General features: G+C 34.5%; 2 protein-coding genes across 2 annotated transcripts; both read left to right on the top strand.

Annotated features, from left to right (window-relative positions):
- On the top strand, window positions 6,789-7,594 carry LOC105178193. Its single transcript, XM_011101605.2, has one exon. It carries the CDS (start codon window positions 6,925-6,927, stop codon window positions 7,315-7,317), a length of 393 nt encoding a protein of 130 aa, XP_011099907.1. The 5' UTR covers window positions 6,789-6,924; the 3' UTR covers window positions 7,318-7,594.
- Window positions 23,228-26,323, top strand: LOC105178192 (probable inactive receptor kinase At1g48480). The gene is made up of 2 exons (XM_011101604.2): window positions 23,228-24,806; window positions 25,451-26,323. Exons 1-2 carry the CDS (start codon window positions 23,231-23,233, stop codon window positions 26,080-26,082), a joined length of 2,208 nt encoding a protein of 735 aa, XP_011099906.1. The 5' UTR covers window positions 23,228-23,230; the 3' UTR covers window positions 26,083-26,323.

Raw genomic sequence — 26,323 nt, 5'->3', positions numbered from 1 at the left:
CAAAAAAATTCTAAAAAAAATATAAAAATTATAATGTATAATTCAAAAAGATATTTTAGTCAGTTCACTGCAAAAATTGAAATGAAAACCTAATTGAGGCTAATGAAATGGACTCATTGTTAGACGGACTTTAAGAAAAGGGATATTTGTAATTTCTCAAATATTAAAAATATATTTATAATTATGCCAAACTTCGAGAGAAATGATTATAATATATCGTTTGTAGGGTGGAAGAAACCCCTTCGTGATATTTTCTTTACAATATCAACATATTCAAATGGAGTACGAAACTCCTTAATAAATATTATAGGCTAAATAATTACACAAAAATTATAATAGTTACAGAAATAATAATCAAATGAAAGAATAACAGTAAGAAATTGTGGACTTAGGCTCATGGAGCCAGATTCAAAACAAGGTACACGGTCACAAGGCATTGCACCCACAATATTTAACAAACCGATCTACTGTTGCACCCACCAAAAACACCACAGTCTCTGATCACTAGGTTCTCTCTCACAAACAGTCACAAAGACCCACCACTAGCTCACTTAGAACTTTAGGAACAGAGAGATGAAAAAGCTTCAAAAGGAACTGGTTGTTTTTCTTTGGCCGAAAGCCAAGGCCTTTTAAAGGGATGGAAGATCGGTGAAAAAGAAAAGTGGAGGGTGGCTTTTCAAAAGCTATTGGTTTGGCTTTGGAAAGCCACCGGTGAAGAGAAGAGAGGGAGGCGGACAAAGAGAGGAAGAGGGAAAAATGAGAGGTAGAAATTAGGGTTAGATATAAATAGGCCTACCAATTAATGGGTCATTAAGCCATAATTTATAACAGTTGCGTCAAGAGCAATCGTGCAGTACCTCGCAGAGCATGCGACCCTGCCCCAACCTCCTCGTCACCCTCGTAGAGGTCTCGGAGTGGGCTTGGCCCTAGGGAACAATGAGCAAGGGCCCATAGACCAGCAAGAAGATGACCGACTAGAAGAAGAAGTGGAGAACAAGCCTTCCCTACCGGAAAACAAACTGCATCCGCCTAAGGAAGCACCACCAAAAGAGCACAAACCTCAAAAGAGAGATCAAACTGCGGGTAGACAAGCCAGCATAGAAAGGATGGGAAATGTTCAAACATTCCCCCTGGCCGTGGCCCCTTCCAAGCGTAGTCCCTTTGCTACTCATATCCTAGCAGAAACTATCCAATCGGGAATTAGATTCCGAACATTAGCGATTATGACAGGATGAAGGACCCTCAAGATCATTTAGATCAATTCCTAGCAAAAGAAGATATGCTAGACATTAGTGATGCTGTGTATTGTAAGATCTTTCAGACGATCCTGGTTGGAAAAGCACGACTTGGTTTAATCGACTGCCTAGCAAAAAATAGACAGTTTTAAGCAACTATCTCAACGTTCTTTGCAGCACTTCGCAATCAACAAGAGATAACCTAAAACGGCCTCATACTTATTCACTATGATCCAACGAGAGCACGAGAGCCTACGAGACTATGTGCAGAGATTCTCCGAGGCCGTCCTGGTGGTCCCTCATGTCAACTCAAAGATTTTGGCAAGTATTATGCAGCAGTACTTGCGGTGGGGAAAGGCCTCATGAATCTATAGCCGAAAAACCCCCAGCCACGTTGGACGAACTCTTAGTACGGGTAGAGAAATACATTCGAATTGAGGAAACATCAAGCGTAAGAACCGCAACCCCCTCTAAGAGGAAAGCTGAAGAGGAAGGCCATACCAAGCAACACACGAGTGAAAGCAACCAAAGAGATTGAAGGCACGTGCCGCCCTCCGATATAACGCGATGTACCCCATTGACGCTCCCCACGCTGAGATCCTTGCCATAGCAGAACAACAAGGGATTGCCCATGGAGAATCTAAAAGGATGAAGTCGGACAAATATTGCCTTTTTCAAAAAGATCGCGGTCACAGAATCAGAAATTGCTTCCATCTGAAAGATGAGATAGAGAAGTTGATCCAACAATGATATTTGAAGGAGTACATAAATCGCAACAACCAACCTCGTGAAGGCAGCTCGGGACCTCTCCGAGAGGGGGGGCGAGAAAGAGAGAGACAAAGCAAAATAAACCAAACCAAGAAAACCTTTCAACCACTGGAGTTATCAGGGTGATATCTGGTGGACCAGAATGGAGAGGATTTTTTGGAGAAGAATTCTAGTGTGAAGTGAATTGAACTGCACTCCTGTAATACAAATACAATCAATTTTGCTTTTAAACGACGTCAATAAGTAAGAGGCAAATTGAAATTCTCCCCTTAAGAAAATGTATTTTGGGAATTTTGAAATTGCACATAGTTCCTAATTTCGGTACAATTAGTTTGTGCAACATATAGTCCAATATTACCCTGCATATATACATATTTTGGCATGTATGCACATAATTAGCACATAAAGTTGAAAAAATTATCCATAATCTATTGAAAAAATTGTTGGGGATGATAGTACAAGATTTGACACAATCATCAAATTAAAAAAGCTTCACATGTCACCGTCGAGTTTCGTGGATGACTTAATATGAACTTTTGTACATTTCAATCGTATCAAATGTTAGGATCAATTTTTGGGCCATCTCCAAAATGTCACAAAATAGAGGGAATGTTTGGTGAATTATTTTTTCTTTATTTTGTGCTATTTTCTATTATTTAAGGTCCATTGAAACTATTATTTCATACACTTTTTTGTTCAATTTTTCATTATTTTGTCCCACCTTTGCAAAATAGGTTTCTCCCTCATCATCTAGCACATAAGCTTCACATCAATCGTGTAGCAGTTCTACTACAGCGCGGTATCCTCTACGATGAACTTCATCAGGAAATGCCACGTGGGGTTGGTGAGGTTGACCTTCTTCAAATCCTTAGCATATTGAAGCGCGATTTCCAAGAGTCCAACAATCAATTTTCGATGATTTTATGTTAAATACAATTATAATAATGTATACAATTCAACCTACTTACAAATAGAATCATATATACATATATAAATACATATAAAGCAGACATGATTTCATAATGAACAATGATTTTTATTCCAAAATTTGTTCCAAAAAGAAGAAAACAAAACCATACATTCAAAATATATTTTAAACTATTTTAAATTATCTCCAAAAATAATTTCAAATGTACGTACTTATATCTATTTTTTTCTCTCTATCTTCACAAAAAAATCATAGCACTCAAAGTATAGATTCAAATATAGTGTTATTATTTTATTTTATTGTCGTTTATTATCTCAGATTTATTTTGTTCTTTATATAGGTAAGACTTTAATCAAACTAGGTTAATAAGATTAACTCAAAATTTCACAAGAGCCCATTTGTGAAGATAAGCTGCAAATGGAATTGGAAAATAACTCAAATTATGGTTAGGTTATTCAAGGGCTTACCAATATTACTTCTAATATTAGAATTTAAAAAACATGTACAACAGCACAAAAAGAGCACAAATTATGCACAAACACAAGAAATGTGAAGAGAAGGGAGATGAGACAGGTAAGGAGGAAAATAGGAGAACAGGAAAAAAAAAGTAGAGAAGAGAATGAGGACTTACAAAATGAAAATTAATTATGATGAACTTTGATACAAGTTGAGATCGTTAATGAGCTAGGCAAGAAGGCTGATAACGAGAACAATGCTTTGGAATATAAGGATATGTAAGTACATAAAATCGTTAGATTCGTTACGGTGGTCCTCAACAATAACTATCCGCACGTGCATTGTTGGTAAATTATGAGCACAGTTTAATTAAGCACAAAATATAGAATTTATGATTCAAGAATTAATCTGAGGAAATTTTTTTATTAAATAAAAAAAACTTAGATCAAACTAGATTAAGAAATTAAATTCAAAGTTTCACAAGCATCTGCATAAAGCATTGAAAAATACGCACAAATTATGGTCAGAATATTCAAAATTAAAACCACTAATATTTACTTCCAATATAATCAAAGTATATGAAATAAGCACACAATGACAGATAAAAAAGGGCAAGAATAGGAAGAATGAGAGAGGGATAGGAGAGGAGAGGCGAAGAAAAATAGAGACAGGGAGATAATAGGGGGGAAAAGAAAGAATGAGAACTTTTTTTCCGATAAAGGTAATTTTCATTAAGTAAAAAAAAGTACAATAGTACAATAAACTTGCTTAATCTAAGCGATTTTCTCGACAGGCCAAGGAATCCATCATAAACGGTAAAGCGCACAAGTGCTAATAGCAGTAGGTAACTCTACACTAAGAATCCTCTGTTGCATATCTCAAACCATCAGTGCACCCATAGTATGTGTATCTCTATGTACTCCATCAAATCGCCTAATGTTGCACTCACATTAGATATGGTACACACATGAGGCCAAAAGAATGAGAACTTATGGAAATGAAAACGATCATAAAGATTTTGATTCGGGTTGAGATCGTTACTGAGCAATTTGGAATGCAGGATGCATAAGATAGTTTAGGTTTGATAGAATAGCTCCCGACAACAACTCCCTGATACCTAAACCAATAGGGTAATTTAGAAGTAGATCGAAGAGGGCTATTAAAAACGTGCCTTTGAAATTGATGTAGTATGTATAGAGCTTTTTATATATTTAGAAAATGTATAAATCCACATGGCAAGATCCAAGTCCGATCAGAAGCCAAAAAAATGGGTCGTCGGCTTGAGTCAAACCTAACTCAATCGTGTAAAAATACTTGAGTTCTTAACCTTTTGTTATCATATTATTATTTTTCAAAGACAACTAATTAAGGTATTTTGACTATTTGGGAGGTAATTTGAGTATTTTGTACCGTTCATTTAAAATTATACAACCAAGCACACAATAAATGTAACCGATGACATTATTTTATCCATTGTTCAACATATTGAAATACTAAACACGATACACATTTCATTACATAATCCCATCATATATTTAATTGGTCTTTATCCTATTATTTATTTATCTCGTGCCAGAAAACACTTACATACTGTTGTCTTATATATTATATTTTGCTTCTTTTCTTGCCATTTCTAATTTTCTCATCAATAATATATTTAACTTCGATCAAAAATTGATATAAAAAACTTGTTGAGCATAATAACTCAGAGGAAAATTGAAATTCCCCCATTAAGAAAATGTGTTTGGAAATTATAAAGTTGCACATAATTCTTAATTTTCAGTTCAATTAATTTGTGCAACATATAGTCCAATTTTCCCCTGCATATATACATATTCTGGCACGTGCATGCACATAGTTAGCACTTAAAAATTGAAATATTTTCCCATATATAATATACTAAAAAATTGTTGGGGATGATATAGTACAATATTTGTCATAATCATCATATTAAAAAACTTCACATGTTGCCATCGAGTTTCAAAAATGACCTAATATGAATGAATAATTGTACATTTGATTCGTATCAAATGTTTGGATTAATCTCCGAGCCATCTCCAAAGTGTCCAAAAATAGAACGAATGTTTGGTGAATTTATTTTATTTTATTTTTTTGGCTATTTTCTTATTATTTAAGGTGGATTAATATTATTGTTCATGCATTTTCGTTTTTCTTTTTCGATTATTTATAATTGTTTTGTCCCCTCTTGGCATAATAGGTTTCTCCCTCACCCTCTTGTACATGTATAAGCTTCACATCAAATGTGAGGTAGTCTGGTGAAGCACCGTTCCGAAATGAGGTTCATCTTCTTCAAATCCTTAGCATATTGAAGTGTGATTTTCAGAGTCCGATAGTTCATTTTTAATATTTTTATGTTAGAATAAAATTATAATAATCTACACAATTCAACCCACCTACAAACAAAATCATATATACATATCTAAATACATGTATAGGATATATGATTTGACGATAAACAGTCATTTTTGTTCCATAAAAAAAAAAAATACAAACCCATACATACAACACACATTTATCTAATAAATTTTGTTAATTTTATTTAATTTTTTTTCTAATAAATTTTTTTTATAATATATATTATTAATTAATAAAATATAAATCCTTGATTGTTTTTTATAAATTTTAGATTTAACGGTTAATATTAATTTATCAGATTTGACGACTCTGGTATAATCCATACAAATTCAACGGTCAATAATATAAAAAATTAATATATATTAAATAAGGGCATAACGGTCATGTTATCAAAAAGTTAATGTCGTTAGTCATATTTAACAGAGAGAAGCGATTGAGCTGAATTTATAAAATATAGGAAAGTGTTTTGATTATTTTCAAATCAGAAGAGAATTTTTCACATAATTTTTAAAATGCAGGCATAGTATTTGGTTTTATTTTGGGACTGTGTTGGTTTTGGTATTTCGGAAATAAATAGAGAAAAATAGAGATAAATAAGTGTGTGTTGGTGATAGATGGTATGTTTCAATTTGTGTTTTGAGGTAATTTAAAATATTTTAAAATAAGTGATGTAGGTTTAATGTTGGGATTTGAGAGACAAAAATTACTGTTTAATGTTAAATTATATATAAATATACATATTGTCTTTGTATTTTGTATTTTTTGAGAAATAAAAATTATTATTTATTATCAAATCATGTCTCTTTTATGTTATATATATAAATATATATATATATTATATATAAAAGTTGAAAAATAAAAAAATATATAAATAAAGTGTAAAAAATAAATATTCGATGTGTTTTATCTTGATTCGGGCGATGCCCAAAAATAAAACCAAATATAAGGAGAGGATTTTTATGCAATTTTGCCCTTATACATTAAAGTAAATAGGACTCACTATTTTATCATATGAGGAATCGGCCCAGAAGATTTTGAGCCCACGGAAAGTTCTTTTCTTAACCGTGTCAGTCTCACCGATCGTCTTCTTCACTCCACTTGCTTCTCAAAATCTCCACATTTCTCTAAAATCCCTCTTCTCCTATACCAATATCATCATCGATGGCGTTGGAGTGGGTTGTTCTAGGCTACGCTGCTGGCGCCGAGGCAGTTATGCTGCTCCTCATGACCGTCCCGGGTCTAGACCCACTGCGAAAGGGCCTGATCAGCGTGATTCGCAACCTTCTGAAGCCGTTCCTGTCGGTGGTGCCATTCTGCCTCTTCCTTTTAATGGATATCTACTGGAAGTACGAGACCCGACCCAGTTGCGAGTCCGAATCCTGCTCCCCTTCGGAGCATCTCCGCCACCAGAAGTCCATCATCAAATCGCAGCGGAACGCCCTTCTGATCGCCTCCGCTCTCATTTTCTACTGGCTTCTGTACTCGGTCACTGGCCTCGTTGTCAAGATCGAGCAGTTAACTAAGCGGATCGAAAAGTTGAAGTCCCAGGATTAATTTTTGCCAGGTTCCTGGCCGTGCGTGTATTTTACTTTTCGGGTCTCGGATAAGCCTGTTTGTGGATGAGAAATCACGTGGCCCTTATTTGTTGGATTTTGTGATTAGTGTTGAACAAAAATGCTCTGATCATGAGTTTTGGTGATTATTAGGATGTGAACAGAGTTCATGTTGGGATAATAATATGATCCTTGTTAGTGGTACTATAATATTTCTAGTGATCGTTTATAGTTGAATTTATTACACAAATAATTGCCTAATGAGTTTTTCATGCTCACAGTGCTTCCCTGTTTCTGGTTATGCTTTTATTCCTATAATGCTTGTATTATTTTAGTTTCTAATGAAATCTGTGCATTCTTTATTGCTGGGATTGCACGATTTCAACTTGGTTGGATCTCAGGTGAAGTCATTGAATAGCCATTTGTTTCTAGTTAATGTTATAAATCACGATCACATTATGGTCTTTTCATTGTGTTTGATGATTTTTATTATGTGGTGTTGCATTGATGGATTATACCATTCTGTTTACCTGTTATGTTTGATATCACAATGCATCCTCAGTTTGGGTTGATGATTAGTGTTCTGGTTTTCTGATGGCTGTCAAGATGACAGAAATCTTTTGTCATATGGCAATTAACGATGAGTCTATGATCAAGAATTATGCTGTGTAACAATTTATCACCCCTAAGTTTCATGCTCCTACATGCTCCAATTGCTTTAACCTCAGAGTTCCATTGAATATGAAGACGAATATCCTTCTTAGAAGAAAAGTTTTGCATTTTGTTCATAGAATCTTGAGGGGGTGATCTTGTTATCGATTAACTAGTTGTTTTTTAGCATTTCATTGGTAGAGACGGATACCTATTACCAACGGGGCTACTTATTAAAATAAGGATATTGCCTGTTGTTTCTTCTTCAGTTGTTTGAGCTTTTATGCAGTTTGTGGGCTAAGTGGTATTCTTGTCAGCCATACAACACCCACAAGGGGTATACAATGGATTCGTCCTGTATTGGTTTGTAGTATCAAGCTAAGATTTTGTGTAAATCCACGGTGTTGCAGTCTAGAAACAGCCTTGACTTTCTATTTAACAAAGTGAAAACAGAATTGTCAATTAGATAGTTCTAGGAAATGTTGAGTTTGGGCATTGGATAGCAATGCAACGCAATCGGATTTGTAAAAGTTTACCTGAAGCTTAAACTCCCACTTCAGAATCTGTGTGCTACATTTCTACTCATTCTCACCTCCATTGTTACCACTGCAAGAAGAAAACTTGTAAGTGTAATATTTCGTTTTTGCTTTTGATTCTGTACCTTCAGAGAGTTCCACAAATGTATGACTTGGATGCATTTCAACCTAACAAATGTTCTCTTGCTGATATTTCGAATATTACCTTGTTTGTGAATGTCTATTTATTTGTGTAATGCATTTCAACCTAACAAATTTTCTCTTGCTGATATTGATGTATTGCACTCTGTATTGAATGTGTACTTGTGTGTGTAATATGATTGATAGTGTGTGTAAATTCTTCATTGACTTGGAATACATCTTATGATTAGCAATCCACCATTTCCTGATCCATTTGAACGTGTTGAATAACAATATCGCATATTGTACAAGGTAATGGCAGGCAGTGTAAGTTTATATGGACTGGTGAGTTCCTTACTTACTTTAGGTGCAGTGTTTATTTCAATGATAATGTTATTCTTTTCGGCTTGGCTTTTTGGGTGGATCCAACATATTTCAAAATGCACAGCATTTTGTTTAGACAAAATCTTGTACTTTATTTTGTGGGCTTACAGTCCATGTATTAGAGGCAAAGAGGATATTATTCACTTTTTTTGAGTCAACATAGTAATTTACGTGTTGTCCAAATTTAGTGGGCTTGGTGGGATTATTGACATGGGACAACAACACTTTAGGTCGTAATTACCAACACTTTAGGTCCTATTCAATTAGGGTTGAATGCAATTTACCCCGATAAATATTATATTTGATCGATTAAGTTTTTGTTTAAAATTATTTTAGTTTCTCAAGTTCATTTCTTGACTTTAGCATTCCTAAATTTTAATTTTTGTCTCAGTTTGGTCTATCAGACCATTTTTCGGCGAAAATATAGTGGGAGTTTGACTTTTTGGAGGGTAAAATGGTCAATGTAAGTTTGATTTTATCACTTTAGTTCTTTAAGTTTGTAAAATATCAAATTAGTCCTTTTTAGAAAGAAAATCAATTTTTTTATATTTTTATATGGTGAATATAATGTTATTATCTTGTATGAAAAATGAAATACAAAAAATCATATCTTCCACAAGTGAATAAGTGACCAAATGAAGTACTCATATGCTACTGTTGGAACTAATTTTTCCTCCAATAAAAAAATATTTAATGGAAACGTGCTAGGTACGTGACATGCATCGTTAAATTATAGATGAAAAAATGCATGAGGACCAAAAGTATTAATTTTTTCATAAGTTATAAGACTAAAAGTGCTAATTCGATAATTAATGAGACCAGAAATAATATAGATCTAATTTTAGGACTAAAAATACCTTTGCCCATACCAAATTTATAAGACATTGGTGGATTAAACAAAAAAAATAATGATATAATATTAGAAAAGAAAAAACAAATAGATGCATGAAAATTTCAAAAGAAAACAAGAAATTACTACTAAAAGGTAGTGGCAAAGTAGGAAGTTAAATAAATCAATAACAAAATATAGATTGGCAAACCAAAAAGAGTGATACACCAAAAGCCCATCTCCCATCTCCCTTGATAATAAAGTAATAGTAATTTGTGGCACATCCTACATGTGTACGTACTCTTTAATATTATTTAAAATAAAATACTTATATTTAATTAAGTATAGACAAAATATTATTAGTATTAAACTTATAAAAAGAACGATGTAAAAGAAATGCATAAAAGAAGAAGTAACTATTGAAAAATAGTGGAAGAATGGAAAGTTAGAAGAGCTTATTGGTGGGAAGTTAATAAATATATTAATGAATTAGATTAAACATTAAAATTGATAATAATTGAGACACCAATTCACCCCATTCAATTATATATAGTATATATATATATATATACAATATGAAAAAAAGAATTAATTTGCTATCCGAAATATGACTGTTTTTATACTTTGGCATTTAAATTTTTTTTGTGTCAATTTACCATCTCAACTTTTTAAAATTTTGCAGTTTGCCATTTTTACTATTTTTTCACTAAGTCTTTTGATGAAAAAACATTACATACAGTGCACATTTGATATTTAAAGATGATGTGATGTGGTATTTTTTACATATCCACAACATGTGATATTGTTAAGATAGAAAAATCAACAAAAATGGTCATATATGGCAAAAGCGCAAATTTTGAAAAGTTGAGATGGTAAGTTGACGCAAAAAAAGTTTAGATGCCAAAGTGTAAAAACGAGCATAGTTCGGATAGAAAAATATAATTTACCCTAAAAAAGAAAACACATTCCATTCTCACAAACTGCAGTTAATGACACCACCGCACCAATTTCTTGTGAAGCTAATAATACACTTCAAGTGATAAAATAACTAACTTGTTTAACTTTCTACATTTTACATTACTTGATAAATTAGTTTTTCTCTTTGTTTCTTCTTTTTTGTTTCTAATATAGGCTATGTTTACTTCAAGTGATTGAGCTGGATATTCCAAGATATCCAGCCTTATCACACATCTACTTACAAATATCTTGACCCACTATTAATTCCACAAGCCCGTTATTGGCTTGATAAATTAACGATATAAATCCCACGAGACCTATATGTATGGGCTCAAAACTCGAATTACAAATAGTCTTCACTTATACAAACAAGCCCCCTTCATCTTTTACTGAAAATTTGTTGGTTATAAATTTTAATGAGAGGGTAATTTTTAGAAAATTAATAAAATATCACTTATTTTATTTCAAATAAATACTACAAGCAAGCATAAACTTAGTTTAATCCCAAATTTTATCAATACAAATTGTGATGGAGTAAATGAGCTCATAATGTATTGATCATTTATATATTTTATTTTTATTCATAATAATATTTTTCATATATATATAAAAAAATTTATATTCATTATATACACATAAAAATCATGTCTCACAACCACTAGTATATATATATATATGTGTGTGTGTGGAGAGAGTGAGAGAGAACTATACAAATTACTGGATTATAGTGGAGCTTGATTGGTGATTAATAGTACAAAAATACTTAAACATATAATTAATTACCCCATCCTAAATTCATTAAATACTTTGCTTGCTGCTTATTACACGGACCATTATTATAATACATGGGAATCTTCACCCAAGTGGACCTAAAACAGTTGTCATTACAACTAATCTTTGTTTAATTTGTAATAAGCTGTCCACTCTCTCTCTCTCCTACACTGCCCTAAATTAAATAATTGAAGTATTAATAGATTATGTGGGAAATGCAACCTTTATGAAGACGGTGGTCATTCAAATGATTCGCATGAATCACACTCTCAATCATCCAGCCCGGACATGTTGGACAAAATCATGAGTTTTTTTTTTTTTAATAATCTAATTAATTATAAATGATTCGACTCTCTAATAATCTAAGATTTTTTCAAAAAACATATCATTTAATAGATACTATAATCTATAAAATAAATGATTTTGGGTACAAATTTGATTTTAATCCGTTTATAAAAAAACATATTTTACGTGCAAATTAAGTGATGGGGGTGCGTTCAGATATTAACGTTGAACGATTATTTTCTCTGACAGTTCATATGATGGTTTGTAGACGAGGGGAACGTGTTAAGATGTTAATATTAAATGATTTTCTTCTCTAACAGTTTAAATTTTTAGATGATGTGGTCGTTTAATACTGTAGTTTCTCCAACCCATTAATATTTAATCATTTTGATTGAACATATTGCTTTTTTATGAGAAGAAAAGAGAAAAAAAAATTCAATATGTTTTAAAGAAAAATATGTACTTAACTATCACATCATTATTTTAAATGAAATGATATTTATAAAAAATAATTTTTATTTTGAAAAAAATTAAACCTTATTTTGATACATTCCAAAATAAATGAGTGGTATGCTAACATAAAAATTGCTATTGATTATATATATTAGGTGAAAAAAGCATTTATCTTATCACCCTAATAATTTTCATAATTTTTACAGCTGTGATGAGATTTGCATAAAAGTCGTCACTATTACTATTTAGTGACAAAAACCAATGTTTAAAATTGTAATAATAAACAATTAATGACAATATATCATAATATCGTAATCACAATAAATTATAATTATTAATACATCTGTAGTATGACTAAATCGTCACTATAGATGCATCATTTAATTGTCATTATAAATACATAACTAATTATATATCATGACAGCTTTATTTTTAATTATTTATAATTATCGTCACTAATAATTATATTGTGAAAAAATCAAAATTATCATTATTTTTTATATATAAATATATAACGACAACTTTAATTAAAATTATCATTTCATATTTTGTTGTTAATATTATATTTGATTATAACATTTCTCGTGCTTGACATGCTAGAAATCTTATTTTAAGAAAAAAAATGCAAACAATTCCCTTGTGATATAGCAAATTAGCAAATTACCATCTTATGAAAAAACAAATAGCAATTTACCTTCCTGTATTTTTAAAATACAACAATTTACCCTCCTATGATTTTTAAAATGAAGCAATTTACTTCTCTATATAAGGAGGTAAATTGTTTCAGTTTGAAAAGTACAGGGAAAATAAATTACTATATTTTTCCCATAACGGATAATGTGCTCATTTTCAATATCACATATGGATAAATTGCTATTCACCCGTTATTTTAGCTAATGACCATTGCTTTCTTCTACAAGTTTTAGTGCTACCTATTGGGGTATAGGACCAACGTTGGGGTTGTGAACTACTGGGGGACTTAAATTTGACAATTCTACCAGCTTGTTGAAAAACTGAAGCATTTGGTTTGAAAACTTATTACTTATCTGGATGAGGTCGATGGGCGATCAAAACCAGTCATGCCATAGGTTGGTTACCTTCATTGTACTCGAGAGGGGCACCCGTCTATGGACGGTCCAAGTGGTCGAGCTTACGTTATAATGTGTGATAAAGAAGGTTTCACTAAAAAAATATAATTTTATTATAATTAATTATTATAGTAAAAATAAAAAAAATCGTGGCAAATACAAATCAATCATAGCTTCGTAACAACTGTTAGCCATTATTTCTGCAACTGTGGCCAAAACATTAGTCATGGCTAAAACCATGATATATATTTTGACTGTGACTAAAAATCATAGCAAAGATTGATTAATCATGGTAAAATTTATATATAATCATGAATTCTACAACAAATGAAATAAATGAAAACAACTTGCAGTACAATTATATATAATCTATTTTGTAAAGACCTTTCTAACGGCTTTTGGAACGTTTAGTATAGCCATTGAACACTAGCCTTTAAAAAATATAGTCATTAGCATGTCCGCCTTTGGGATAGCTTTTGTAATACTATCTATAAAAAAAAAAGTCGTCCCTAATGATGCGATTTTTGTAATACCTTATTGTATATTTTTCTCGTGGTTCTTTTTTCACGGTAATTGTAATGGCTTTTAATTCTTTCTTAAGACTGTTACAAATATTTCATACCGTAAACTTTTACCAATCCTTCCATGACGTCATCACATCCAATCCATTACAAATACGTAAAAAAAAGCAGTGCATTTTGGTCGTTCCAAAAAAATCGTTACAAATTCCCTATTTTTTATAGTGAGGGGTTCAAAGTATATTTAACCTTTTATTTTATTAGTTTTGATTAGGTATTCATTTTTATCTTATTATTGTTTGAGAAATTTTGGAATTGCCCTTACAATACATATATAGAGAATCCGGTAATAAATGGGATGAGAATAGGATCATGTTTTCATATTTTTACATCCAACTCTCTCAATGTTTTATAATTTATATAAATACAAATATTTTTTTATTGTTTGAGAAATTATCCATACTAGCTTTTCCATAATAACCCTCATCTGAAAATTGACTCATTCTATTAGTAGAATTTCATCCAAATTTTATATTGAGTTACCTATCATGCCCTTTTAGACCCTCTATTATAATTTTACGTATTTTTAAAATTTTTATATTTTTTTCATAACAACATCCGTTCAACATTAATTTCTTTTACCTTTTATGTAATAATAACGTCACCAACATCATAGACTTTTATATTTTATCAGGCTTTTGTTTTAAGGGTAAATTACAACGATTTCCTTAAGGTTTTGTATAATTACAAAAACCCCTTTATTGTTTGAAAAATGACTAATAACCCCCTGATTTAAATGACAGTCTAACAATTAGCCCAATCAGTTAGGTATGCATCCATTTTTTATGGTGAATTGATCAAAATGCCCTTGTATATTAAAGAATATAATTTTATTTATTTTTTACATTTGTTCTTTTTTCTTGTACTAAGTGTAAATTTTTTTTATAATTTTTAAAGTTTTTCATACACCCTGTTAGATTTTTTATAAGTTTTTATTTTTTTTTAAAAAATACAATAAGGGTAAATTTGACAATTTCATACCTTCATTCAAAAATTACATAATTTCTTCAAACATCAGGGGGTTATTTGTAATTTTTCAAATAACGAGAGTATATTCATAATTATGACCAACCTGAGGGGAGGTTATTGTAATTTACCCTTGTTTTAAACAAAACTTAAAATTTTAGTAAGACTAGAGTTAATGTTTCCACCTTATCATCCAATAATTATATAATTATATCACTTATAACTTTGGTTACGGGTTTGAGTCGCTTGGTAGGTAGTTGGGAAATCAACATTGATCTTCCTTATATTAAGTAGAAAAAAAACATATCACATATGGGGAATTGATGGTAATATGAGTTTACAGTACTTTTCGAATTTATGTACGGCTTAATTTATATATTGACGTAATTATATTATTTTTATTTTTATTGAAAAAAAATAAAAAAAGAAAAAGTAAAAATAGGGTTAGAGTTTCAATAACGGCCGATTTTGGTGGCAATAAATGAGACAGGAATCTCAATGAATGCGGTGGCTGAGAATGTGAAAAAATCAACACATTTGGATTAAATAGAAGCGAAAATCCAGACAGGAGCGTCTCATTAAGTCAAACCAAGATCTCTTCATCAGCTGTATCACTGTCACTACACCCTCTCTCTCTCCCTCTCTCTCTCTCCCTCTCTCTCTCTCTATATATATATATATGTATATATATACTTAAACAATGTGAACTTCTCAACAGCTTCCATGCACCATTTGTCCAATACTCAACCACTACAATAAAGCATTAATTGATAATTTTCATATTATCTCAAACTATAATTTTGATTTTATCTCCGCAAAATTATTAAAAAATAATTATGCATGAAATTATCATTATAAATAATTAGGGATAATATGATTATACAAGAATTATTATCTTATTATTATTATTATAATTGTTTATAGCGACAATTTTGCGCACAATATTTTTATTAAATAACTGTCGCTCACTATAAAATTTATTATTGTGCCAAAATAAAAATTCTTGTCATTTTGCACATGTATATATTAATCAGGGTAATATTAATCATCACTGGAGTAAATTTGTTGGTAATTAATCGACAACGAATTTAATAAGGGATAAAAGTTTTAAGTTTTTGTTATTTCTTTGCTATAATTAGAAAAGAACTTTAGTGTTACAAAATTTCATATTTGGCCTAGGAAAAAAAATTGAAAAGCTCCTCCCAAAAATTTACTAGCTACCAAATATTTTCAATAGTAAAATTTCTAATAAAATCAGCGACAACAAGAACTGGATGTTAGAATTAGCGACGAGCTAATTACCAAGAAAATATTTTTTTTTATTAATTTCGTTGCTAACTTTTTTTTATCTTACGAGGAATTTATGTTGTTGTTAATAACATTATTTCTTATATTGACATACATAACACCATTTCTTTTTTATGCTTCTACAAATGTTTTGCTATTTTCCAACAATTCACAAATTAAATTGAAAAAAAAAAAGTTTACAAGCATTGATAGTGCGTTTTATGCCTAAAAGATTAAAATCAACACAATAATAATAGAAACAAAAGAGACGAATAGTGTTGCAAAATTCCAAAAATTCCAATTTGAACACATTATTCTCGTGTCGTTGCTCAATGTTGCATAATTTTTGGTTGGCACATGATTTTTTTTTTTAATTGGTAATTACATACATTATTGTTTTTGAGAAATTTAAATTTCATTAAGTAAAATTGATAAAAATACAACATTATGCTCCTAATTCGGAAATTTATTGCTCATGGAATTTGAAGTTGGGTCATTTAAGTTTACAAATGCTCTTTTTGCTACTTGAGCTGCAATCAATATATAATTACATATATTATTACGTCAACATCTCGATAAAATATATTAATATAATTAAATATATAATAAATAAATTATAATAATTTGTACAAAGTTAGACAACACACATTCAATGGGACTGGCGCAAATCTGTAATTTTGAATTTATTGTTAGGATATCAATTTTAACCACTAAATTAAAATATAATTAGTTTTTTGGTTGGTAAGAATTATTAGGAGTAGAAGGGAATTTTGATTGTTGGATATTGATTAGTGTTATTGTGTTTGGTATGCACTCTCCTTTTTCTTGTGACATAAAAATTCTGCCAACTCTCATACAAAATAGATGTGTTGCTAATAAGGGGAATATGTAATAACGTTACACATAAGTTGTAGTTTTTCACTATTAAGAGCCTGCTTTGTCACTGCATTAAGTGTAGGTTTATAGTTTTTCTTTCTGTTGTAAGAGCTCCTCGCTCGACTAGAGTTCTTTCGTGGTAACTATCAAACAATGCTGCTCAACTAGAGTCCTTCTTTTGTGTCTCCCCAACTTGCAAATGACTTCCAACTGGTTCATCGCGGGCATTTACTCTAATTTGGAATAGAGTAATGGTGCTTGTGTTATTTGGTTTCTCGATCCCCTTGGCGATTGAAAATCCTAATACTAGTTTCTTTTGTTGTCTCTTATTTTAATTCCTATCTCTATCTTTGTTTTGCTTTTTCTGTTTTTTTTTTGTTTTTTTTTCCTCTTTGATTTTGCCTCATCTCCAATCTAAATATGGCCTAGATCATATTTCTCCCACCCTCGAGTATCTTCAGATGTAGGTGGCACTGAGGGGTTGAGCTTGACGAATGAGGAGGTCAATGGCATCCGTATTCTTATCGAAAAATGGGGTGGTGAGGGGATGCCCGAGGGATATTACTTGGTGGGCAAATTGGTTGGAATGAAGTCGTTTAACTTTGATGCTCTTATATAACTTTGTTGGCTTCATTTAATCCCAGGAAAACTTGGATATGAAATTGATTTCTCAGCAACGTATATTGTTTTGATTCGAACATGCTCTTGACTGAAAGTGGGTTATGGTTACTAGTCCATGGTCTTTTGAGGAAACATCTACTAATTTTGATAGAATTGGAGCTGACAGACAACTCAGGTTAGATTGATTGGGGAGCTATGAGTTTCAGGTTCAAATTCATGACATCTCATTGGATTTGATGACAAAAGACATAACAACTATTCCAGGGAACCACTCAGAACTTTCATTGATGTGGATTTGAAGGGTGTTGATGAGCTTTGGGGTGCTTAATTGTGGATCAGAGTGCATCTTGATGTTAATGACTGCAATTCCACGGGCGATGAGCATGTTTGATTAGTATCGTATGAATGTCTCCCCAAATTCTCCTATTTATGTGGACGTATAAATCATCTTTTCAGGAACTGCAACCCGCAATACAAGGAGGGCTTCCAAGACCCAGAGTCAAATGCTTTGTATGGCAGCTAGCTGCGTGCAACACCTTTGAGTATGACTAGATATTGTCTCCAGATTATGGGCAACGCCTCAACCAATGCTTTCTCAGCCCACACATGTTGTCTCCCGTGATCACGGTTCGGACAAATAGGGAGCAAACATCCTTGGATTTTTCTTCGCCACTTTAATCCCAACCTCTACCGCTATCCCTTAACTACTCCTAACCACTTAACCATCCAAACACGTTAACCCAACACTGCCTCCTCACCCCAACCTCTACCCTCCTGGCCACGTGCAACAAAACCATCCCGCCTAGCCAACACACCACCTAACTTAATTTGATCCACAAAGATGCAGCTCAGAAACCTAAATACCTTAACCCACCTCTCCTGCAACTCTCTTCAGTCCAAACCCCTTCCCCTTACATACTCTCCAAAAATCCAAGACCCGACCCTCTCCACGTAAAATCATATCCAATGCTAAAAAAATAAAATCATTCGAGTCCTACCTCTTTGGACGTTTTGGCAAAGATATCGAAGAAGAAGAATCTCCCACTTTTGATTAAGGAGGAACCAACATCACCAGCGGCGGCGACTGTAGAGCAGTCCCTCTGATACCCAAGAAAATCATAAAGTGAAACTGCTAGGGGATTGGGACCCCTGGATAGCTCAAGGTTTGGGTCAATTAGTTAGATCCCACCACCCCCAAGTAGCCTTCCCTTCGAAGACATTGAGTAAGAAAAGTATAATTGATGGGTTGAAAAGAAAGTTTGATTGGCATGGTGTTCATGTGGATATAGCTGATTAGGTGGTTTGGTGTTATTTTGGCAGAGATCAATAAGTGTAGTGCTATAGAGATTTTTTATTGCTCGGTGAAAAGGGTTTGAATAGTCAAATATTTAGATTTATAGGAATTCTATTATGTAGATGCTAGCAACCGGAAGGGAACATGGAGACTTTTTTCGATTTTGGAACAAGTTTCAATTAGGGCTTGGCTTTGTGGAGGGAAGTTTAGTGAAATTCTCGCCCAGTCTGAGAAGTAGGGAGGGAACATACGAGTGCGATAACAGATTTGAGACCTTCGACTAATACTGGAGGGGGCAAGCCTACATGATTTGGGACATGAAGGTGATATTTTCAAGTGGTGCAATAATCAGCTTGAACCATATGCTAATAGGGAGAGACTTGATAGGGCTTGATGGATGACGTATGGAAGATCTTATTTCCACGGGCACGAGTCAGATACTTGGAGTCAGCACAGTCTGACCATCGATCATTGTTGCTTGAATTGGAATTGAGAAGACTCGATGCCATATGCCTACAATGTGTCCTGTCTAGTTTGAGGTTGCATGGTAGAGCGAAAAGGGTTGTTCAGAGGTAATTAGGAGGTGTTGGGACAAATTTGGCTACGGAAATCCACAAATGAACCTATTGACAAATTGAAAATCTGCTTGACATTATTTAAGGTGTGGGATCTATCTTGGAATCCAAAGCAATGAACAAAAGAATAAAGGAACTAAACTCTCTCCTTACACTCAGCTGAGACTAGTTGAGGTGGAATTGGAGGCTAAAATATCTCGAGAGGAGGTGTATTGGCAGCAACGGGCTAACGCACATCGGCTCAAGGATGGAGACAATAACACTGCCTTCTTTTATAGAAAACAAATCACAAAAAGCGCATAAACTGAGGGACCGCATGGTACAGCCTGGGAACGCGATAGCGAAAGCGGAAACGTTAACGCATACAACAATTGACAATTAAACCTTAAAAACAACGAACCAAGGGGTGTACCTTTGGAGTTCCTGGGTGTTCGATGTAGTATGAAAATAAAAACCATACTAGAATTATTGGAGTGAAGTGAGAAAATAAAAAGGAGTGAAGATGATACCTCTTGTTTTCTCGTTAACTTAGCCGAAACATTCAGTGGAGGTTCCGACGTAGCAACCCCCTAAGTGCGTCAACACCACACCAGAAATAGGAATCTCTTGAACTCCTTACCAGAAGAGAGCAATATAAATTAATGGCATTAATTTATTCTTGGAATTCTCCATTCAATGATCTCTCTTTTGTAAGTAATCGAATTACTTACGAAATTAATTCTAAATTAATTCCTTGTCCTTTCTCAGTGATTTGTATGTGACTCTTTAGGTTCACTTTTCAGCTAGACTTGAGCTAATGTTCACACTATTATTAATTAGATTTAATTTAATTAATAATTTTTTACCAGCCCTTGATCAAGAAAGCTCGTTACCATGGGTGGCCGTCTAGCAAAGGCTCATGGCACTAGAGACTAGGTGAATGACCGTGTGAATATTTAGACTCTCGAGTACATACCGGTATAGTCCTTTCCTCTATCATCTCCTGGAGTCTAAGACATGGAATTCGATATTGGTTTACATCCTGGACTAGGCATCTATGCTTTAATACTTAAGACCGTGTTACACTTAATTGATCGACATAGGAACCTCTTTTCCTATTCGATCAATTACTATGGCCACAGGTTTATAAAACGGGACTGTGTCTCCAAGTGCATAGGAGATACCTCTACCATATGCTAATAGGGAGCAGATCCTCTTTTTGGAACTCACCATCCTCGCTACATATTCCGACTACACTAGACGAGGTTTATGATGATTATGTTTGTGACACAATCACCTCTCTTGCACATCCAAGATACAGCCATCGTATGCATGTGACTACCGTGATTCCTCAAGATCGAGGACTTCTCCCGTACTATCAGAATTAGGTATCGAAGTCATACCAACCAACCCTCAAGGCTTCAATATGACGATTTTCGTGAGTCAGTTCAGTTGATTCGATACCTAGTCAAACAACCCACCAAGATTGCATAGATGTTTCACGTCTGTCACCGATGAAACACGATACTCACTAATTGAATGCAACTCTTGATGCAAGTTTTCATATGACTCTCAATACCCAATTTTGAGGTCCTCGACTTGGAATATTTCAAACCTGACATTTTGGCAATTGGTTTCATGACCGCCATTTAATGTGCGACCCAACTGCATGATTGCCAATTGGTCTGTGGGCTTTGTTGTGATGTTCAAGCAGATGAAAACATATAGAATGAGCACAATAGAGTAAATGCCAAATAAGCGAATACTCATTTTATTCACTAAAATAATATTACATAATATCGATTAATTGTTAGAATAGAATACATCCAAAACCGCCAATCTAATTGATTTTTAGGTCACCTATTCCAACATAAACCACATTCGTAAACTTCGCGACCATGATGACCAATGGGTTGAGGAACTGTCTCTACTCCAATACTTGATCTCTTAGTAGTTTGAGACCCTTTTCCACTCGAATGCCTCTACGGCTAAGGACGTAAGACACTGCATTGATGCTATTAAAGTGGATGACTGGATGAACCATGAACTGTTGCAGCTATGCACAGAGGACGAGGTCTACCAAGAAGTACGTAAGATGGCACCTTTTAATTTTTCGGGGTTCGACAGTATATCTCCTATATTCTAGAAGAAATTTTGGCGTAGAGTTAAATCTGATGTACGTGGGGTTGTCTTTGTTTGTATGAATAACTATATTATCTCCTCCTTTTTTAATCAGATGAATATTGTTCTCATCCCTAAATGTAAGAAACCGAAAATGATTTCCAATTTAGACCTATCGGTCTTTGCAATGTGGAGTATAAAATTGCCTATAAGATAGTGGCAAATCAGCTAAAATCACAATGCCTTTACCAGTCTACCTTTGTGCTCGATAAGCTTGTCACATATAAAGTTCTCTTAGCTTTTGAGATTACCTACTTCCTTAAGACTAAAACTCAGAGACATAAGGCTTGTACAACTTTGAAATTGGATATAAGTAAGGCGTATGATAAAACGGAGTGGAATTTCTACGGTTTGTGCTAACTAGATTAGGCTTTGCTAGGTGTTCTATTGAGCTGAATATGCACATCGTTTCTAGTATCACATATTTATTTATGCTTAGTGGTTCCTCTTTTGGTCATCTTGTACCCACCGAGGTCTTCATCAAGGGGACACCCCTCCTCTTATCTCTTGTTGTTGTGTATAAGACTCATAGTGCATTGATACAAAGGGGCGAACCAGGTAAACTACTAGAAGGTGTTGGAGTCTGTTGTGCAACTCCCAGGATCTACCACTTGATTTTCACTGACGACACCTTACTTTGTGGTCAGACCACACCCGAGGCGTCCGATTTCAGTCGGGAGACACTAGATTGCTATGTAGGTTTATTAATTCTATTTCCTAAGGCTACATTTGTTATGGATAGATTTTGATTTAAACAAGGACTTTGAGGAAATTTTTTTAAATAATTTCATTTTAAATGAACTTGTTGTCCATCATAATATTACTAAGATAAACTCAAAATGACAATTGAAGGACTTTAAATTATTTGAAACATAGAATTACCCAAATAAGTGCAGGGGATTTATTATTATGAATTTAAAATATTTAATTCCAAACACATCAATCAAAGTATAGCCTTAGGTTAAACTTGAATCCACCCTTTGAAGTAATAGATTGATTTCAATTGATTTTAAATCCTTCGATCTCTAAGTCTAAACTATGTTTTATTGAATGTTGATTGATTTCAAATTCTAATGTCAATCGCAATCGTCTTCTCAAATTTAATTGCATTTATCCTAACACAATATTTGCTTGCATTTAGATTGACAGATTTGAAATAATGGTTCAAATCCCTAATAACAAACCTTTTAATTTATTTAGGACAATTTTAAACTTAATATATTTCAAATATTAATAAATTTTATTTCATTTTCAATAAAATCATTAAATTGTTTTATCCAAATTCTACCCCCAATTCTAAATACATCACTTCCACTGTAGTTTTAGGATTGAAGCCCCCCCCCCCCACCCCACCCCCCACCCTTTCTTTTTATAGGAATAATATAAGTTTCCATTCATTTGTTAGAATAATAGAAGTAGAATAGGAAAATATAATAAATTAAGGGGGTGGGGCTAACAAGGGTAACATGGGGTTTCAAGTTGGATGAATACAAGAACGCCCAATCCCCATTCCGACACCCACACTCTCCTCCTCTCTCTAACAGTGACAGTTCACGCTTCGCACATACTGTCTCTTCTCTCTTTCTCTCTCTCTCAACATGAAAAAACCAGAGTGAGAGATTCAGACAAGAAGAAAAGCAAACAACATGAAATCTACTCCTTAACTTCCTCAAACATCATAATACTCAAAGATTGCTTCAGAAAGTTCTCAGAATTTGTTTTGTGCGCTTTTTCATTCCCCACATTTTTCTTGAAAATGAGGCGATTCAGTATGCATCCCTTCCTCCTCTTCACCGCCGCCATTCTCCTCCTCCTCCTCCCCTCAGCCACGCCGGACATCGCCTCCGACCGCGCCGCTCTCCTGGGCCTCCGCTCGGCCGTGGGCGGCCGCGTACTCCTCTGGGACCTCTCTAGCCGGACTCCCTGCTCATGGCCCGGCATCATCTGCACCGCTGATAACTCATCGGTCGTGGAGCTCCATCTCCCCGGGATGGGACTGTCCGGGCAGCTGCCGCCCAACACCATCTCGAATATGACCAATCTCCAGACGCTCAGCCTCCGCTACAACGCGCTCTCTGGCCCGCTTCCGGCAGACATGTTTTCTTCTCTTACTTCTCTCCGCAATCTTTATTTACAACACAATTTCTTTAGTGGCCAAATTCCGGATTCGTTGTTATCTCTCACGTCCCTTGTGCGAGTAAATTTGGCAGAAAACAACTTCTCCGGCCCGATTTCGCCTGCCTTCAATAATTTGACCCGTTTAGGCACGCTTTATTTGCAGGGTAATCATTTCTCGGGTCCCATCCCTGACCTGAATTTGCCCGCTCTTGTTCAGTTCGATGTATCAAACAATAACCTTACTGGACAGATTCCCAACGGGCTTTCTGGAAAGCCCAAGAGTTCATTTGCTGGGAATTCACTCTGTGGTTCTCCACTTAGTTCTTGTGGCAACGAAAAACCCAAGAAGAAACTCTCCGGTGGGGCGATTGCCGGAATTATAATTGGTTCTGTGCTCGGGTTTCTCCTGATCTTATTGCTTCTGTTCTGTTTGTGTAGAGTATTAGCGGGAAAGAGATCGAGATCGAAAGATGAGGGTGTGGTTAAGGAGAGAGAACTTGAGATTCCACGAGAAAAGACGGTGGAATCCGGTGGAGAAAAGGATGTCACAAGCAGCAGCTTCGCTGCTGCAATGGGGACGAAGGAGAAAGAGAAGGGAGAGGGAAGTTTGTTGGGCGGTGGGAAAAAGGGGCTCGTGTTATTGGGAAAGCCAGGGTGGAATTTTGATCTGGAGGATCTGCTGAGGGCGTCGGCTGAGGTTTTGGGGAAGGGAACGTTTGGGACAGCCTACAAGGCAGTGCTGGAAAGCGGGTTGGCTGTGGCAGTAAAGAGGCTGAGGGATGTTAACATGGGGGAAAAGGAGTTCAGGGAAAAGATGGAAGAAATCGGGAGAATGGATCATGAGAATTTGGTGCCTTTGAGGGCTTATCACTATAATAGAGAGGAGAAGCTGCTTGTTTATGATTACTTGCCAATGGGGAGCTTGTCTGCTCTTTTACATGGTATGCATATTCTTGATTTGTTCTAATTTCTCATCGTTTTGGATTGATCGAATCAGTTCTTTGTTCTGGTATCATACTTGTAAATGATGCTAATCTTGGTTGCCTTTTATGCTCACATGTTGCATTGTGCTTTATCATGGAGTTTGATCTTCTGTCGTGTCTCATTCGCGAACTGTGAATGGCCTGTTATATTATGAAGTTTCTTCAATGTCTGAATTTTGGTTTTGGTGGCTATGGTTTTGATTATAGTTTCTCTTGCAACGCCGAATCTGATTTCAACTGATTCTACAGTTTGTATAATGTGCAATTAGAAATTTGTCAGGCAGCAGTGATCGTTTCTAACGGTCTAATGCCTTTGATGTTTCTATTTCTTATTCTCTGGTTTTATATACAATGTATCTGGTGACCTGTCTGAAAACTTTGTCTGACATTGGTATATAATAGAAAGACATCACAATAACATCACAATTCCAGTTGTTGTTGAAGTCTTGTTATATTGATGACAATGTTGTTTTCATATCATTGTTAGTTCACATTGTAGATGCAAGTGCACTTTTATTTTCTGTTAATGCATGCAAGTCTACTTGCCTTCTGTAATCTATCTATCTGTATACTAATCTCGGCATATCTTTCCCTTCATATAGGAAACAAGGGAGCTGGGAGGACGCCGTTAAACTGGGAGACGAGGGCTGCAATCGCTCTTGGTGCTGCCAAAGGAATTTCATACCTTCATTTACAAGGCTCTACTATTTCCCATGGCAACATCAAGTCATCGAACATTCTCCTCACTAAGTCATACGAGGCCCGTGTTTCCGACTTCGGTCTTGCTCAGCTTGCCGGCCCTGCCTCCACTCCCAACCGCGTAGCAGGCTATCGGGCACCGGAAGTAACAGATCCTCGAAAAGTCTCTCAGAAAGCGGATGTGTACAGTTTCGGAGTATTGCTGTTGGAATTGCTAACCGGTAAGGCTCCAACGCATTCATTGATGAACGAAGAAGGGGTTGATCTCCCAAGATGGGTCCAATCCGTGGTTCGAGAGGAGTGGACGGCTGAAGTTTTCGATCTCGAACTCCTTCGTTACCAGAATGTCGAGGAGGATATGGTTCAGCTCTTGCAGCTTGCAGTCGACTGCACTGCCCAATACCCTGACAAGCGCCCTTCTATGGTCGAGGTGGTTGGCAAAATCGAAGAGCTTTGTCGTTCGAGTTCGCAAGATTTGAGCGGCGATATTGTCGATGTCGACGACGAGCCGCATTCAGTCTCACCACAAACCTAGGAGTATCCTTCCAATTAGGTACTTTGAGTGGGTGGTTTTTACTTGTTTGTTCATTCTTGAAGTTCTTTGATTGCGAATCAACTGCCAATTTTTTTTTTTTTTTTCTTTTCCTTTTCTTCATGTAATCTTTTTTTCCCTCTTACATTCTCTTAGAAAAGAATTCAAATGTCATTCTTCTTGATTGTCTGAACTGTAAAATAACGTCAATTTATTCTTGTTGAGCTGGTGATCTTTTGTTATA

The sequence above is a fragment of the Sesamum indicum genome, linkage group LG15 (genome assembly GCF_000512975.1).
Source record: "Sesamum indicum cultivar Zhongzhi No. 13 linkage group LG15, S_indicum_v1.0, whole genome shotgun sequence".
Taxonomy (NCBI): Eukaryota; Viridiplantae; Streptophyta; class Magnoliopsida; order Lamiales; family Pedaliaceae; genus Sesamum; species Sesamum indicum.
The sequence above is the reverse complement of the archived record's forward strand: the minus strand, read 5'-3'. Positions and strand labels throughout refer to the sequence as shown.